The sequence below is a fragment of the Centruroides vittatus genome, unplaced genomic scaffold (genome assembly GCF_030686945.1).
Source record: "Centruroides vittatus isolate TY-2023 unplaced genomic scaffold, ASM3068694v2 contig_1863, whole genome shotgun sequence".
Classification (NCBI taxonomy): Eukaryota; Metazoa; Arthropoda; class Arachnida; order Scorpiones; family Buthidae; genus Centruroides; species Centruroides vittatus.
Window position 1 is genome coordinate 430272 of NW_027121147.1, and position 20516 is coordinate 450787.

A 20516-nucleotide genomic window follows, 5' to 3' on the forward strand; every position below is an offset into this window, starting at 1 on the left:
TCAATTAGCAGAAGTTTTAAATATTTATATAATTTTAGGCTATAATCTATAAAGTTTCTGTGAATTCTGAAAATAATCAACAATATATAATGCTATTTTAACGTAGATTTCATAAATAAATACGTTTATTAGAAAATGAATATCAAAAGTTATTTAAATTATACATTTTCTGTTAATTTATGTTATTAGCTAAATGTTCCCCCTCTAATTACTAAAAAAATTTACAGTAAAGTAATTCATTTTAGTTTATAATTTTTTATATACTTTTATAATAAGTAATGATATAAATAGTTTAATAAACAGCTGCTTAAAATTTCTGATTGGTTTATTTAGAAAAGACATATACAATAATACCCTTAAATCCGTTTTCTTTGAACTCTAAAATAAATTCTTTCTTTATCGCTTGAATGATTTGTATTTTCATCATTAGTATACAAAAGAGAGAAGAAAGAAAAAATGACCATGACAAAAGGCATTGAAATATCGTTAATTGTCAAAGATGTTATTAATGTTATCATACAGTTGAGAAAACAAAGAACTAAAAAGAAGTATCAAACAGAATATTAAGATTTTAATAAGTAAAATAAAAAAAAAAACATTAATTAAACTCTTTAATAAGTTGCTTTTAATAGACTTGAATATCTATTGAATATACAAGTTATTCAATAAATGTATAAATTATTAAGAAGCTTTATTAAAATCTTTTAAAACTTCTAGCTTATAAGGACAGAATTGGTTGGTTTCATTAGCAGAAAGTGAATGTATTTAAAGAAATATTTAAGTAATTTGAATTTGCGACTCATTAAAGAAATACTTCTAAAAAGTTAATCTAATAATCCTCGAAGAAAACTAAAGTTACTATTCCCTAAAGATTATTGGATTTACTTTAAAAAACTTAATTATTTTTTTCCTAAATAATCTATTAGCCAATTAATCTAAAATTAGCTTAGAAGAGTATTTAAAAAAAAATTCATACAAAGTTATATTCTTCTGCTTACGTAAGTATTTAGCAAATTCAATTTTAAAGAATAGGAATAAAATCCTTTCGTTAAAGTAACTGGCAAAAACTATTCATTATAAGCAGTTAATAATAATAATAATAATATTATTATTATTAAGATATAATGCTAATTTCTTTCCTGTTAAATACAAAAATATAAAGTATTTAGTTATATTATTTTCTAATATTTGTATTTAATGATAAAGAATAGAAAAATATTGTAATGAATAATTATTTTTAAATGAAGCTAACGAATAATAATGCAATAATTCATTTAAATTTCAGAAATTTATACAATATTTTTAAAGAAAACTTTTCAGTTTTTCAGTAAAAAGTAAACGTGTCTTGGATGTTTCCTAGATGTAGAATATTTACTGCAGAACTACGTGAATGAAGAGGAATGTTCTCATGTTAGACAAAAACATTTGTTTCGTTCAAAGTGAAAGATATCCTTGTTCTTAGGAGTTTTATTTTATTTTAAACATAAAACCGAAAAGTATAGTTTTGTGTGTAAAATAAAATAAAAGTAAGATTCGGTGTTTTATTTTTTAAATTCGTTTTATAAAGTTTTAAGATTTGATAGTAAATTTAAATATTTTAAATAATGCATCGCTATATTATAGAGGAAATTAATACGAAGAGTTTATATATTCTTATTTAAAACGATATTTTACAAAGATGTCAATTTATATATGATTTTATACTCATTACTCCTACTAAGATTATTTTTTTTAAATGATATTAGTTGAGAAATACAAACACACAGGTAATTTAAATAATTATTACGAATAAAATTACAAATTTTATCACTTTTTTATGTAAAATAAAACTATTCCTACACATCTATAAATCAGACGTAACTATAGAAACTCTCTTATAGAATTTTTCCAATTTTTAATACAAATATATTCTGAAAATCAATGTATAGAATTATAATAATAATTTCTTTTATTAACATTTCTAATCTATCGTTTAAAGCGTAGAAATAGAAACAATATACAGGCTTATATAATTTTTAAAATGAATATTTTAAAATTTGCCTTTATTAAATTTCGATTACTCTACGTTACTTGAAAATTGTATATTTAATAGTAGCCTATGTTGTTTAGAATTTTTTGTTTATAAAATGTTTCTATAACATTAAAGATTTTATGTTTACAATATTTTGTAAATAATAACGTTCTCTATAGCCTATATTGTTCTATAGATTACATAACTTATACTGTATATGTAACAAACACACACACATATATAGATTACATATAAATAATTCTATATATTCAAGCACTTTTAATATGAGAAATAATTTATTAACTGAATTAAAATTCTCCCTTTTTTTTAATCTGGAATTTAACAATTTACTATGAATGTCGGATAGATAAAATTAAGGATCTATTAGAAAATTTTGATTTTAAACTCAATTTTAAGCTGTTATAGTAATTAAAATATGCTCCAATTTTTTGAAAGTTTTTAAAATAACATTTTCTGATTTATTTTATTTTCTCTTATTAATTCATAAGAAAAATTAGTGTTTAACATTCATGATTAAAAAAAAAAAACTAACAAGAAAAGAATAAACCACACCAACAACAAGATAACCCCTTTGCTTCAAATTTGTATTTCTGAATTCACGTCACATCACAAATACATATACAACGCGAGGGAAAAAACATACAACGATGTACAACATGCACCAAATTGGCTCTTATTTCGTTATAATTGTTGATAACTTTCTCTAAATATTCGATCATTAATTTGGTCATTCATGCTAAAAATGTAACCATTCTTAATGTTAACGATAGATGAGCTACATAGACAAAAATACCAATATAATGAAGCCTAAATGTCATAGAAAACTACAGATTGTGGGTGGTCTTCACATTCTTTCCAGACATGTACGAGAAAGATTTTTTTTTTTTTTTTTTCGTTTGTACCGTAACAGCTGAGCATTATGTGTCAATTTAATACAATAATATTTAACAAATAGAAAGGAAATGGTAGGATATACATCTCGAATTTGTGAATAGTCCATTTTGTAAAGTAAAATTAGCAATTGACTATTTCTACATTTAAATATCAAGCATCCTATCCACTCCTTTAACAAAATTAACTTTACAGCATAGCTTATTTAATCAAACTTTCAAGATAAGCCACAAATATTTCTAAAAAAACGGAATTATCATCGCATTTATCACACAAAAATTACATCAACACACTAAACACTAAAATAAAATAGTTGCATATATATATATATATATATATATATAATAATAATAATAATTAATAATAATAATAATAATAATATAATATAATAATAATCAACTTGGCAACGAACAAATTTAATCGCGTAACATAAAAGTTTTACAAATATTAAACAGGATTAAAGATAAAAACTAGTATGAAACATTTTTTGACTTACCCGATTCATCGGGAATATTCTTCCATCCTTAATATTTAACTTGATAAATAATTTTACGTATTTTTTTGAATTTACGTATATTGGTCGTACGTATTTAGTTTCATATATTTATATTAAACTTTGCTTTCCTTGTTTTTTTTGCAATGGACGGGCTTGTTACACCCCGTCGTGGATACTTTTTATTACGTATATCTGTATACAACAAATTAATGAAGAGGAATGTATGGGGGACAAATAACTTCTTTTATATCAAATATATAAGGTAAATGTAGAGTAAAAAGCTATATTTTTTTCTAATAATATCAATAGATTTGTAAAAGATGTTAAGAAAATTTAATATTAGATTTAAAGCCTAAAAATTGGGGGGTGGGAAATGGTTGAATATTTTCGAAGTTGATGAATATGAAAAGATGCGAAATAATATAATTCAATTAATCTCAATTACATGGTCGAAACATAAACTATTTATCCAAATGTTTTTTTTAATTTTATTTCTTAAAAAATAAATAATGTCTAGCTATTGAACAAACTTAGAAAAATCTCAATTATTATTTTCCCAAATTAACAATTGTTGATATATATATTTCTATAATTTTTTCAGATTTTTATGATATATTCATATTTCACAATCTATATTTCTTTGGGTTGAATGAAGACATGACGACTAAAAGCCTCCCAAGAATTATTTTCACATCGATTATATTCTATTTCATCTCTGTTTCAAATTTCATATATTGCTCCACAAAAAGGTAATTGGGAATTTGGCTAGTATTTTTTTTTTTTTATAACACATGAATCCATTGTCAACAGAAGTGACAATGTACTACACTTAGAAGTATACAACTATGAACATCTACAAGACAACAAACAGCGTACTAATTAAGTACATCTAAACACGACAAATTCTAAAAGCACTCACAAAGACCCTTCGTTTTTTTAAAATAAATCAATAGGACACAGCTACGAAGAAAAAAAAATAACAATTTCTCATGATAAAGATCCCCACAATGCTAACGCTTAATATAAAAAACTCTTAAAGAACTAATCTATCAATAAAAGTAAAAATATATCCTAATCACTGTTCTTAAAAGGGAACTACCGAAATCACTAATACTTTGTCATTTCTATGGTGGGCTGAAAAGTGGAAGCAACAATGTCCATAATAAAAGAATGGACTACGAATTAATTAACACACAAAATAACTGGCATAACTTTTTAACGGAAACAATATTGTAACAACAATAATTGAAGAATAAAACCCGCATAATGTACGTATATTGTAAGTGATCTAGTCTGGCTGCCAAAAAACGACTGCTAGACGATCTCAACATGATAAGTTCTCGAACATTGGTTCCATTTGGCTTCTTCATATTATTTCACCGTCGAAAATCTGACTTCTACAATGCAGAAGAAAGGAGGTGATCCTTTCACGTCTGGATTCATGACTTAGACATTTTTTGTGATAAATGATTGATAAGAGTTACACACAAAAAGGAGCTCAAAAAAGTATAATTTCACCAATAATCTCATGAATAAGTCAATGATTTCATCATTTGACCATCAGAAATTCTTTCGTTTAAATTAATTTTAACGAATATTTTCAGAATATTTCTATTTGTTGTTCTATTTTTTGGAAAATATTCACAAAATTATTACAAATTTAAATTTGCATTTCTATTATTTTCAATGTATATAAGGAATTAATTTGCTTATTAAAAACGGTATTTAAAGCAGTATAAGACATTTCAATCTGGAAGACTAAAATTATCATTTCTGGAATAGAAAACGATTAATATCGATTGAATTCAATAACTTTCGAGCTATCTTTATAATATATCGGCACTAAAATGTAACTTGTCATATTAAAATAATGATTTATTGGTCAAATGATCATCATCATTGACAATTGATATACACATGAGTATATTGATAATAATGTTATGGGTTGATGTAGATGATATAATTACCAGAACGTGAATGTACTATCTCCATCACCTTACTTCCAGCGGACAGATTGTCCACTAACATAAAAACAAAGAGAGACATTAACACCTTACGTTTTGACGGCTGTACTACTGGAATTAGTAGCTGATGATCCTGTGCTATTGGAACCTGCAGATGCCTGATTGCTACTGCTCGATGATTTCGGTTGTTTCTGCTGTTGTGCTGCTACTTTAGCTGCCTGTGCCTGTCTTTCTTGTTCATTTAGCTCTTTGATAGCTTGAATCTCTTTCTTCAGTTTCATCCTTCGATTCTGAAACCATATCTTGATCTGTCTTTCTGTTAGACATAGGGCGTGTGCCATTTCGATTCTTCTTCTCCGTGTCAGGTAATGGTTGGTGTGAAACTCTTTCTCTAGCTCCAAGGTTTGGTAACGTGTGTAGGTTTGGCGACCTCGTCTTCGCAAACCGTTGGCACCTGAAATTAAAGCCAAACTATTAGAAATGCGATACTTTCTGTAGAATAAATCGGTTCATATTTCAGAAACAAACAGTAACCTTAGCAGACAACAGTTTGATACATTGTATCCTACATTTGTTGTTGTTCAACTTCTCTTTTTATATTATATATACATAAGCCTTCACAGAAAAAATATGAAAATTTGAAGACACAGTATATACATATATGCTTTCAAATTTATATATTGAATATAAAAGTATATTATCTGTATTGTTAGTGTACTGTACAAACAATTAATTTCAAATTAGATTTAAATTAGATTGTTATGCCGTTATGCAATTGAAATATATTCTGATATATATAAATATCTTAATAACACTTATTATTAATTTACTTCATATAATAATTTGATATTTTAAACATTACAACTTATATAGCCTATTTAAAGATGTCGAATATTAAAATATAGATAATAGGCTACATAATAAAAACTTTTTTGTTATAATGAACGAAATAAGCTACATATTGTTCATGTAGATAATATCCTGTATCAGATGCCATAAATTTAAAAAAGAGCAATAAAAAGCACTTAACAGGTTGTTTAGTTTTATCTCAAACAATCTTATTGCTTAGCTGTAGGCCTAACAAACTTGAAAATTAGTTTTTTTTATTACATTTCGACAAGTATAAATTTTATCATTGAAATTTACAATTTGTCAAAAAATTACAAATAAGAATTCAGAGAATAACAGTATTCAATTTCATGGAAAATCTGAAAAAATAATAAAAATCTATCAAATCGTGTAATCTCGTTGTTTACTAAAAATCTTTATCGTCTCCGTTCTTTTTATAATAAACTGGAAATATTTTTAAAAAATACACACACAATTAGAAATTATGGATTTTTCTCAATTTATTCTATTAATTTCATTGAGTAGAAAGGTTAAACTCAATCCTAAAACTACTAAAAACAGCGAAATATATTAAATCATATAATAGGAATGCATACATCTACTTTTAAATAAATCAATACACGCTTTACGTGAAAACAAACAATTATAACTTGCTACAAAAATTATTTTATAACAGATAGATACTGCAATATTGATTATATACTTATTTCTATTGTTTGCTGTCTTCAATAATTCACATATATGAAACTATTCCGAGTTTTAGATCAATTAAAGTTTCATAATAAATCTTTCATTGACTGTATTTATTATTTTAAAAATTTAGGATTTTTCTTTATAGTTAATATATTTGTGATAGTATCAAGTTATTAAGATAAAATTTGGTAATATTAACTTAATATTTTTGACGTTATTAGCTTTTTTAAGTATAGATCTATTAATGTTTTCGAGTAAAATATTTAACTTTAAATTCAAAATAAGCTCAAAAGGGTGTTAACAAATTAGCTTTAAATTTTTGAACTTTTTAAATTAATAAATTAAATTCTTTTATTGTTTAATTTTTTCATTATGAAAGAAAATTTAAGCATACGATTTAAAATTAATTAAATTATCATCATCATTATTATTAAATTTACTCATATTGTAACAAATTTAATTTATATTACTCTAAAGAAGGTCTCATTTATAGAACTATCTGAACCCTTCTGGAAGAATAGACTATATCTTCTATAGCTTATGCCACGATTATATTTAAAATATGCAAATTATAAACTTACTTAACTATTTTAATTTATATATTTGAAACTGTTTTTATATTATTAATATTAATTTCTTTTTTTTTTATTTTCAGATAATATTATAACAAACGTAATAGAAGAATCGTAAGCTAAGGTAAGATCTCTATTTCTAAAATTTAAAATCTTTTATTATAATATTACAAAGAAAAAAAACATAGAATTATGACAGATTTTATTAAAATAATAAATATAGATTTTTTTAAAACCGTATTTCAATAAAAAATAAATTGAATAAGACGAAAAACTCGACAAGTTTTTTCCTCCATCAAAATCCGCACAATTTCAGAAATGTCGTTGGCCGATTTGGAGAGTAAAAACGGAAATTTCCTATCTTTTTTTATCCTTACATCTCGTTTCCGTCCGGAAGTGGAAAACTTAGATGCCACACCCGTAGGGTATCGAATTCAATATGGCGACTGCTTTCCTCACTGCATCTCTCCGCTTCGCACAGAAAGTATAGACGAAATATGTTTTGACTAAGAAAGACTACTCACCATCAATGTCTGACGTAGTAATTTTGTCCAGATTTGACTTCTGTTTCTTACGAACTTCTTGTATGTTAGATCTGACAGATAATACGCTTGATATCGCTTTGAACAACAGTCTGATCCCTACTGCCTGACGGCTTGGTTGGAACCTTTCAGACCCATGCGATATCAAACATGGCCGTCCCACCCGGCGCCCGTCCGGTCGTAAACTACGTGGACGTAATCGTCAGCTATAACAGTGTCACGTCTCCGCTATTAGTTTGAAGCAGTAAAAATTGTCCGGCTAGTTCATAAGCAGCACCATTTGCCTAGGCCTAATACACATTAATTGTTTAGCATAGCTTGGATTTGCATGCTTTGTATATAATTATACTTATACTAAGTAGCGGGAAATTTTATCAGATTTAATTTATTAACTTCTAAAAATAGGTTTTTCAAATAACTGATTAATATTAAAATGATGTAACTTTATGCATGCATTTTACTTTATCTTAAAGCAATTTTTCCCCCCTTAACGTTTGAATATACAGAAAATGAATTGAAGCATATATTTGTATTTTATATTTTATCTGATAATATATTTTACACGATAATTAAGGCATTTTAATAAACCGGTAGACGTTGTTGTAATTTATTTATTTACTTCGACTAAATTTTAATTTTTTTTTATATATACGAAGTTAACATTAGACCTGTATAAATTTAAATTTTATCGCTAAATTGACAAGTGTTTTTAAATTAAAATTAAAAATAAAAGCATAATTTATGTTGCTAATTTACTAGATCTAGCCTTCATCAGAATTTCTAATTAATCAATAACAATAAAAATAACAAACAATAAATTAACAACGATATCAGGTTATTTTATATATCATAAAATCATATTAAATTATTATCTTGAATATTTATCAACGGCATATTTTAATTTAAAATATAAATAAAAGACTGCATAATGAAATATTACTTTATTTTTTATTCAGTTGAAGGTTTATTCAATATATATATATATTATTAATTGCTGAATTTTCTTTTATCGATAACGTGAACAAAATTTTTTATTTCTAACTACAATTTTCTGAATTTATTATTAAATAATAAAAATACTCAGTTATTCGATCCTAAAAGGAATCCTAGAGAATCCTATAAATTTAATTTTAAACCCGAAAAATATCCATTTATCGAAATAACCTATCCTACCTCCAAAACTTTCAGGACTGTAATTTTTATATAGGCCTAGGAATTGCTGTATTTGTTGACGCTGGTTTACTGAAAAGAATTTTGAGTTTATAAATCTATTAATTTCTATATAAATATACACTTATATCCAAAAAAATTTCTAGTTTACTCTATAATTTATCTAAATTTAGACTTACAGTAAGTTTAAATTCCGGAATTTAAGATAGGAATAACGTGAAGAATAAAACACAATTATAAGCAGTTGTTGAATTTTCTATAAATAATATTTTTAATGATAGATAAAATACCATAGAAAATTAATTGTGAACATTTTATTAACGAGTTTTTTTTTTGTTATTAAAGCTCATATTTTAGAATGAAAGTTTAATAAGTTGAAGTCTTTTGATATCAATTAAAATTATATTTGGAGTTAACTAGATTATTGTATATTTTTATTGGCATTTGAAATATGCTTTATGAATACGCTGACAGATAATACGCTTTAACTTTAAATTCAAAATAAGCTCAAAAGGTTATAGAATTTGCCACACAAGGCTTTAATTAAAGAATCTAAACCTAAGTTTTATATAATTTCTACATTAAGTTTCGGGGTTTAATACTTAAAAGTTACGCAATAAATAATTGAAAAGTTTTATATATTAAATTCTGTTTGCATATTTAAGAAGTAATTTTTTAACAATTGATTTACTTTTTTCGTTTTAGAACGCTGCAAATATCATCGCAGCTATTCTTTGTCGACAAACCTCTTCTCATTGCGTATCCAATCCATGAAGAGAATGTGCACTGTAAGCAGAGATGGTAGCAGCTGTCGAGAATCGCACGAAGCCCTCAATCGATCGGAGCATACGAGCAGCAAGATAGGACATACCAGTAATTGCATTACTTCAACTAGGGATGTAACTTATGGTATCCGATCGCTTCTGGAAAAGAGTGGACATTAAAACTTACGAGCTCGGCTGCTAACGTTGTTGGATTCTTATTATATAAAGACAACGAAAAACTTTGAAGATAGGGGGAAAAGCTAAGCTCGCTTAGGGTCTATTATTTTCTCTTACGTTTCTTCATCTAGCCACAGTTTTTATCAGATTTTTATCAAATATCAAATGTTTCTAATTAAAAAATAAACATCTACGTAAATTTACACAGATTTCTTGATATTTTATAACAATTTTTTATACTTTCTTCTCATATTTTTAGGATTTCACTTAGTATTGATATGCTAGATAATTTATGTTATTCGTGAAATATATATCATCACATTTAGGCCTAATATTATATAGAAAATAATGTTTACTTTGTAGAAGATTATAAGTGGTATTGAAGCACAGTAGCCTTTTACATTTAAACCTAGAATATTAATTAATATTTCTTCATGTTTTAATAAAAAGATGTAATTTTGCAAACTTCTTATGTGTTGATAGCATAAAATTTTCTGTTAGCAAGTAATGAAATTAAAGATTTTCCTTAATAGCTCGAATAGTAATAAACTTAATAAAGTTTCATTTAGGCTATGTGAAAATTTACTGCGTTAAAGTCCTATTATTAAAGTCAGATGTTTTAGAGTTTATAACTTGATTTAACAATTTATTTTTATATATAATATTTTTTTACAACTTAGACAATAAACAAACAAAAATAAATTACAAATTTGAGCCAAATTTTAAAACGATTCGATGAATAAAACATAACAACATAAAGTTATTCGGAAGGCTTTATCAGTCATATTAAATCGCAGGTGCAACTTCTAGAAGTATTACAGACATTAGATGCTATGTAATCTATGAGAGGGTGATAAAATAACGTGTATACAAGATGATAAAATGTGTAAACATTATCATTATTGAATTAACCATTCATAAATAAGCGGCAGCATATAACACTTATCGTTATATTTTCAAAAAAATTGTGATAAATAAATTTGACGTTCTGTATGTAATTTTAATACATTCCAATGAAAAAAATTTGTCCTATTAAAAGAATTTTTATCTATAAATACACGACAGACATTATTGATTATCATGTCTCGTAAAATTAGACTCCTACAGGCTACACAGAGTTAGAATTTTAAAGTGAAAAGTCATTTATAAAAATACGAAGAATCCGTATACATTTGTAATTTTAAGTACTAAATATATATACTAGATTTAACAGATGTTTCTATTCTAGTAAATCGAATTAAAACTTTTCCAGACATAACTTTATTTATGTTATTTATTACAATACAGTTAAACCTTTGAATAACGGCCACTGACGGGAAATATAAGTGGTCGTTGCTCGAAGGTGCCACTGTTTGGAGGTTATTTTGCATGCATTTTTTTCAAAACTATTTCCTTTAAAAAATTACCGCTGTTTAGAGGTATCCATTGTTGAGGGTTCGACTTTATTGTTATTAAAAATGAAAGAGAAAAATAATAATATTTCAAATCTAGATCTTATTTTTCAGAAATAGAAATTATAGAGCAAAAATTTTCTAATTTTATCTAAAAATAGATAATAACTATTTTAAAATAATAATAAAGCAAGCTCCATTAAAATTAAAATATTAATCTAATAAACTATTATAAATATAATTTTAAAAATAATTAATTTTGCATGTAATATTTCAATACGAAATGATTAAAACAAACTTTTAAATATGAAATACCTTGCATATTTTAATTTAATTTAAATAGTGTAGGGCCTATAGTATTCTATTAGATGCAAATATAAAATATATTTGATTTATTTTAATAAACTGCCTTGAAATTTTGTTTAAATCAAGAAATAAATGACATCAAACTAATATAAGAACAACATATTGATTTTTCTATTGAACTGTGGCAATATCTGTCGGACGATGGTACAGTACATAAAATTATTGATAATATTAAACAGCGCAAAAAAAACAATGTATAATAATTAGTACGAGGCTCGGATAGCATAAGAAAAACATTTAGAACTAAAAATATCAATAATTAAATTAATGACATTAATCTAGAAAATGTCTCATTCATTTATTCGTTCAATGAGAGATTTCTTATAACTTATTTATTAGATTATTGAATTAATTTAAAAAAATTTTTCTTTAATATATAAACTTTATTCATTTATAAACTGTAGGGTGTGTAGTGTATTTATATACAAGGAAAATTGTTATTTACAGATTTTCTATGTATGTAAATTTAAATATTTATTAATCTTTGAATTAATAAATATATTTAATTAAAAATAAACTTTTTAAAACATTTAATATATAAATGAATTTATTTAGAACTTTTATAAGATTATTTTACAATTTAGCCTATAAGTTATATGAAAGTTATGTTGTTACATTTGGTACTGTATATATAAGCGTATTACAGAAGTACATTAGCGAATCTATGATCTCTAAACATAATTTAATGCCTCGCATTTTTTTATATGAACCATTAAATTCATATATAACCGCTAAATTAAGATGTAATTATATTTTCTTTAGAATAAGCTTAACTCTAGTTTACTATAATACATTTTTTTGTTTTAAATTATAAACAAAAAATTTACAGTTTGAAATTTTAAAATTAATTGGTGAAAAGTGAGTTTTGTTTAGTGATTTATTTTGAAACTATTTCCAAAATTTTACTGCAGATTAGGCCTATTACTTAAATAGGCCTAATTTATAGTTTAAAATTTGACATATCTTCCATCCGTTTTGAGAAGTTAAAGAAATTACAATTTGAATTTAAGAATTTCAGATAAAGTTATATTGTTGCCAATATCTTTAAAATTGATTTTTACTTTTATAGGTTATATTTTAATGTTTTAAATACAGAGATAGCTTTATATGCTTATTTTAAAATTTTATTATTATAAATATTTTTGATATTTATTATTATAAAGAATATAATAAGAGTCTTATCTGATAAATCGAACTTAGTAATGAATGAAATGAAACATTGAATATTTATCTTACAAAGGTAGATATATGAATATATTACTGAGTATTTTAAGCTGAAATTAGTAATAATAGGATTTGATTTGATTTTTTGAATGATATTAATAATTAATATTGTTTTGTTCAGTTGGATTTTATGTATAAATTTAAATTAGTAGTCGTTAATAGGCTCAGTAAGGTTTATTTTATGAAGGCTTTCTGTAACGTTAACCGACTACTATAGATAAAGTAATACTTAAAGCTTATTAATAATGAAGATATGGGTACTATTTATAGATTTTATTCTATTTGCTGTAATTCTAAGAAATCTAGGCTTTACATTATTTAACAAAGCAGGGGAAAAAACGATTGGTTACAACTAATGCTTTTTATTTTTAGATATTTTTTCATTATATTAAACTGGATCTAATTAAATATCAATATATAATTTAACTATTTATTTAATTTGTAAAATACAAAATAAATAATCAGTTTTGTAAATTACCAGTATAAGAATTAGATTCTTATTTATATTTTACAAAACTGTTTTAAATAAATTTGTAAGTTCACATGTTATAAATATTTTCGAGCCAAAATTATTCTTGATTCGCAATTTTCTAAAATTTATTAAATATAAGTTTAATATGTTACATAATAATCAGTGAAAACATTTATTTATATTTTAAATGATTCATAAATCATGTCTGTAATTTTAGAGATCAAAAAGTTAATAAGCCATGCTAAGCGCCAAGTTTTAAAATAAATCGAATGTGAAAATAGCAGATGTCATCAAATAATGGAAATTATCTGAGAAAGAGAATTAGGCTGATTTTACGCAAAGAGTTACAGAATTTACACAAGGCTATAGTTTATACATTACTACATTATTATTATTTTTGATATTATTTTATAATAAAATTTTTTATTATTCTTAATCTATTCTTAGATAACATTGTGTTGGCACATGATTTAACCTAAATTAAATCATGTTCCAAGTTTTTAATTAATTAGAATAATATATATAATTTGTAAAGTATATATATGAGATTTGTTAATAATACAACTGTATGATATGTAGCATTATAATTTAAAATTTAAAATTAAAAATTATAATTTTTCTTCAAGAAAATTAAATGTTAGAGAGAAAAGAACTGTGGAAATTACGTGAATCTTCTATATCAAATAAATTTTACTTTCAGTTTGTTGGAAATTTCTAAATTAATTCTGTAAGTATTAAAACTTTATGATATATTCGTACGTAGGAAAATTTCATTTATTTAAATTCTTAGCAATATAAAAGTTAATATTTTAGGATTTAAATAAGTTATTATTATATTTACACTATAGATAATAAATAAGCTATTATAGAAAACTAGAAACTAACCTGTTTTATTTTTCTTTCCAAAAGTAAAATATAAACTTGATAGGAGGAAATCGAAGAAAAATTTGATTCTAAAACTGTTTGACATCAAAGAGATAGTCTGAAGAGTACAGTTAAGTGATACTCTCAAATTAACATAACTTATAATATTTTACAAACACGTATTTGTATTATTTTATCCAAAAAAGCAGAGTATTTATCTTCTGAGTATTTTACACCTCAGAACTACAGAAGACTACAAGACCAACAGTTAAGGGGAGGGACTTATAGTGGGAGAATCGGGCGTTGATTATTGGGTCATCGTCCGTTTGCCTTGCCCCTAATGACCCTTGACGTCACACTTAACGAGACTTGGTAACTCGCATTATCATATTTTTGAGATGTGTTTTGAAGTTCAGATGAAGTTCGGATTTACTTCTCGGATTATAATTTATATTTCCGTTTACGAAAGAATATTAAAAAAATTTAAATAAATTACTCCCACGAAGTTCTTTGTTCGTGAAGTAATAAGTTTAATAAACTCTTAAGTAGATAGTTATATGAAACTTCACTACAAACACAAAAGAAAATAAAATGGCGGCTACCATAGTTTGGAATGACAACAAAGGTAGGAATGGCTTTTAAAACTTTCGAAGGAATTTGATTACATAGACTTTAATTTTGTCTTAAAATTTAAGACTTGTAGGCCAGCCAAATAATTTATCAGTTGAATAACATAAATTCTTTAAATATGTAAATATTTTATAAGTTTAGTTTAAATAAAGTACTGTTATACACTGTATATATATTTTAAAAAATCTGATTTAAGGATATGTATAAACTTTATAGGATTAAATCAAGTTTACATTCAAATTCAATCAATAAAAATTTATACTTTGTTTTGATTTAGCTGTTTTTTTTTATTAGTACGATGTGATTTGTTTTAGTTCAAATTGTTATTTTCTCTTCATAGTTTCGTTTGACAATAACTTTACGAAGAATTTTTGTCTTGACTGTATTAAAAACAAGTGTCAAAATAAAACCCTGTTAGGCCTAATTGTTTAAGTTTAGGCCTACAATTAAATATAAATACAAAATTTACCGAATACAATTTCACACTTAAATCTACACAAAAATCTTATTATTTTCAAACCAAAACTATAGTTTTTCAACTATAAAATTAGCAATAGTTATTTACCTCAATTCCATATTTAAGTTACATTATCTCACGAATAAAATTCGATTTTGTATAAATGCTAATTTAAAAACGTGTTATTTATATTTTATAATCGTGAAACTAATTCCGGGTTTTACAAATATAATTTTTCAAAGACTGTCTTCAAATTATCTTTATGCTTGGCCTAATGGTTGATATTTAATTTTAAAAGATTTTATATTAGTTTACGTGAAGTATAAACTTAATATATTGTCGTCAAATATAAGGCACCTAATAGAAAAAAAATCCTAACATTTTGAAAATTAATAAAGAATTTAAAACTTATATAGGCCTAACCATTCAAAAACTAAGCAATCTGTAAAGCACAGTACATTTTAATAATCATTAACTTTTATGTTAGTAAATTTATGTTTATTTGTCTTAAATATAACACATAAATAGTATATATTATATTCTAAAGGAGAATTTTTAGATACTGTATAACAATTCTGCCTGTAGTTAACTATTTGCTTTATAAATTGAATGAGTATAGAAATAAATGAAATTTTTAAAATAGTTATAACACATTTTAAAATTTTACATCTTACAATAATTATCATAATTCAAAATATAAATTGTAGCTCATAAACTTTTTTTGTTACAGTTTGTCAATTCTATTATTATAACTTACCTTGAAATCTAATATAATAGTACTAGTATTTTGTATTTAATTATATATCCATTTTAAAAACTTCTATGTTTAACGTTTATATCTAATTTCATTAAAATAATTTAGAAAAGTATAAAGTTTTTTCAATACTTTTCAAATGACGTTTCAATATGTAAAATGTAACAAAGGTTAAGATAATTATAATTATAAAGTTGATGTTTAAATGTTTAAGTCTAAAATTTTACATAGAATTTTAACTTAATTTTGTATGAAGCTAGATTAATATTTTATTCGAACGTTATTCGTTGAATATAAATATTTACAATGAATGTATTCGTATAGACTATCACTAGTTTCTAGGATTCTATTAAAATTTGATTTAATTATTTGAGTAATTGTATTATTTAGGCACATCACTACAATAGCAATAGGCCTATAATTTAGTTAGGGCCATATTGCTTCATGGTCATCTATTCCAACCTAATGTAATTATTTGGCAATGTTAGCCGATAAGCAGTTATGTTTCTTGTCACATTTGGAAAACTAGGTTACAAAGTATGTAGTCCTTGACATTCTACTGGTTTCTGGAAGATTGCTATTCGTATAATCATATTTGGGAAGAAGTTATAACAGGAATTTATTATTTTAGATAACAATTTACATGTTTCTAAAACTATGAAGATAACCTTTAACAAATAATAACTTATTATTTCAACAAGTTAGCTGCTTCATAAAACCACCAGTTTCTTTGAAATGAATACGTTTAACCGAGTTTGCTTAGATCAAAATTAATATTTTATGTAATGATTCTAAATTTTAAATGTTAGATATTTTAATTATTGCCGATATTATTTAATAGGAAGGCCAAAATTTAAAAATTTTTGTAAAGCTTTTATTATAATGATTTTAATTGTTTGCAGGTTGTTACACATTTTTCTATTCGTAAAAATTCTCTTTAAATCTGAGACCATAAATCGAGTTTTATCAAATGATAATCTAGCAGTTCATTATTTAAATTGTTTTGTTTTGTAATAAATTGTTTGAAGTGAAAGCATAATTCATACTTTTTAAAAAACAAATTTCATTCTTGTAAGTTGAAATAACATTTTTCTCCATGTTTTGTTTTATGGTGGGTTATAGAGCTATCTAGAACTGAATGAAATAACAATTTCAGTTTAAAAAAAGGCAGTCAAATTTCTTTTATTTATGGAAAACGAAATATGCTTACTAAACAGATTCTATGATTCACAAATTCTTTCTTACTCATAAATTATATTGTTCTTCAAAGAAGTTACATTTTAACCTTTATGTTAACCTTTTTTAGTACGATGCATATTTATTCATTCAACAGATTTAATTCGAATTTAAAGAAATTATTACTGTAAATTTTATCAATATTTGTTGTTAAAGTCTATTATTGCATAAATTAAAAATAGATTTTTTTAAAATTTTATACATTTAAAGACTACGAATAAATTACATATTTTGTTATTCTGTCTTACCGTTATTGAATCGGACCTATTTTGTTCATTTGATAATTAATTTAAATGAATCTATGCTTGATATATTCTTAATCTATTATTCACGATATTAAATAAAAAACTAATTTTTTTTAAAACATTTAACTGAATATTTTAATAAACATTTTAGAGTAATATTAGACTAAAAGCCGTGTCCGATTCGATGCAAGCTATGCCAAATTGTAAAATTCTTCTTTTTTTATATATAAATTTAATATATTACCTACGAATAATTGTTTAAACAGAGTAATTCGATAAATCATAAAGGTTTACAAATGAAAAATAAGAGATTTCCTTATAGAGTTAAACTTTAAAACATTGCATGTTTAGTTGTGCATAAATTTTTATTTATATATAATATTTTTATTGTATTTATACAGTAAAATAAATAAAAGATTGAATAAATTCTAAAATATAAATGTATTAATTGATAGGCTAGTGGTTTCCAAACTTTGTGCCTTCGCCCCCCTTTTTTCAGAAAAATTTTTGCGCCCCTGAATTTTCGTAACAATCTAATTTCATAAATACTGCCTTATAATTTATTTAATGGCCTACAAAACAATATACCTTATTAAATAAAGTAACTTATACTATTCGCCGCGGCTCGACTCTTGTCGAAACGTCTCGACAAAAGTCGAGCCCCGGCGAACAATATAAGTGAATGGATTTTTAGCATTCGTACCAAAGTCGTTCGGATGAGGGTTGTGAATTAGGCATAACCGTTTTGCTGATTCATTTTTTAGACATCGATTTGACTTTTTTTTGTTTGTTTGTATTAAAAAAATGATAATTTGATAAAAGCTGCGTGTCCCTTTTAATATAGGCTATATGATCATTGCTATACTGTTTGATTTAGTGAGCTAAGGCTGTCAAAATTCTGTAAAATTAAGCCTATATAATAAATATACATAAAACTTAGGTTAAATATTAATCTTTCGAACTTTTTACTGTATTGTAAGAATACAGGCTAAAAATATTGAATTTATTTTGCTTAAAACAGATGAATAAGTTTATATAATCGTGATTCAATTTAATATTTAATAAACTAAATATATATAGTTTTTGTTTTGTTTAAGCTATATTTAAAAAATCAAATTATAAATATTTGAAAATTTTTAAAAATCGAATCGTAAATTACCTTAACAAGTAGCCTATATATATATATATTTCATTTAACATAATATAATTAAAATATAATATATATTATGACTATATTAGTACTTTAAAGAAACTATTAAGAAAACTATTAAGTTGGAAATTATATTATTTATTTTCCATTTAAAATACTATTATAAACGGAATTTAGATAATAAAATTCTGTTAGTCATATCCTTTACGGAGTATCAAAATTTTGATCTTGTCGCACGATTTTAGATATATCAAAGCAACAAATAAAAGTCTGAATGATCTATCACGCAAGCGGACAAACCAGATATTTACTGCATGCAACAACATATTTATTAAGATTTAACATTTTATTCAACTTTGCTATGTTTATAACTTTAACAGAAAATAAATAAAGATAAGATTAGATATCATATGGTACTACTAAAAAATACATTACTTAATTAAATTATCAATAAGCTTATAATTAATTAAATAATTTAGTTAAATAATGAACATTTGAGATAAATATATTTATACATTACCTTAATTGTACTGAATTATAAGCTAATTATATCTACAGATGTTTTGCTATTTTATAAAACATGTATTTAGAATAACGCAATTAAAATTTTAGTTATAAATCTAAATAATCTAGTTAATATATCTATAGGCTATATTATAGGTTAGATTTTAGATGAAATAACGTTAATTAATTGTAAATAAATTCTGAAAAATGTGAAATTTTTATACTCTCAAAGGTTAGTCTCATTATCAATTGTTTTAATATTTAAATCTTTTATTAATACAGTCAGGCTTACTCTATACTTACTATACAATATAAACAACATTATAAGTTACTTTAAAAGTAAAAAATCCAATTGTACTATTTCATAAGAGTGTTACTTCAAACTTGGATAATATAACACATACAATTAGGTTTTCACTTATATATAGGCCTATATATATATTATTAATATAATATAGACCGAAACTATGTAAACCTAAAATTTCTACTAATAAAAATAAACAAAATAATCAAGTACAGTGTATAATTTTGAATAGAACTTATTTAATTTCAGCAAAGTTAATGAAATGAAGAAATTGAAAGAATTTATGGTTTGATTAAAACTTTAATATTCTGTAGAATTAAAATTAAAAAGTTTATTTCTCTTGTTAAAAAATGAAAGTAAAAAGTCGAAGACAGTAACCAATGAAAGCTATTCGATTAAATATTGAATGAATATATGTTACCCACAGAATCAATTTGAAATTAGAAATAACTTTCGACGATAAGTTGTAGAAAGCTATTTTATTCAATAAAATAATTTAGTATACTTAATAATTCTTTAAATATAAGATATAAATATGTAATTTTTAGAAAATGATTAACATTCTATCTTTCTATGAAAAGAAATTTTAGAAATAATTAAAGTTACAGAGACAATACATAGGCCTATATGCATAGGCCTATGTATTGTCTCTGTAAGTAGGTCTAAATGCACTTCATGACTAGACAAATGCTTTTCATACATACATATACATACACACACACACACACATTATTGAAAAGTTGTAACTAATCTACTTATGATAGAATTA

At 24.2% G+C, this 20516-nt stretch overlaps 1 protein-coding gene across 7 annotated transcripts in view; it reads right to left on the minus strand.

Annotated features, from left to right (window-relative positions):
• Window positions 1–2595: 2595 nt before the first annotated feature.
• LOC136970000 (homeotic protein ultrabithorax-like) overlaps window positions 2596–20516 on the minus strand; it is a 92248-nt gene continuing 74327 nt past the window's right edge. For 4 of the 7 annotated variants that reach the window (XR_010879916.1, XR_010879917.1, XR_010879914.1 and 1 more), the window contains one exon: window positions 5727–5837. Coding sequence is in view for 2 of the 7 variants with exons in the window: in XM_067264359.1 (XP_067120460.1) it covers window positions 5473–5837; window positions 9213–9281 (434 nt within the window). In the remaining 5 variants the exon portion in view is untranslated. Of the gene's footprint in view, window positions 5838–9210; window positions 9282–20516 lie in introns of those variants that run through there. The other 3 variants (XM_067264359.1, XM_067264360.1, XR_010879918.1) reach the window with 3 other exon arrangements.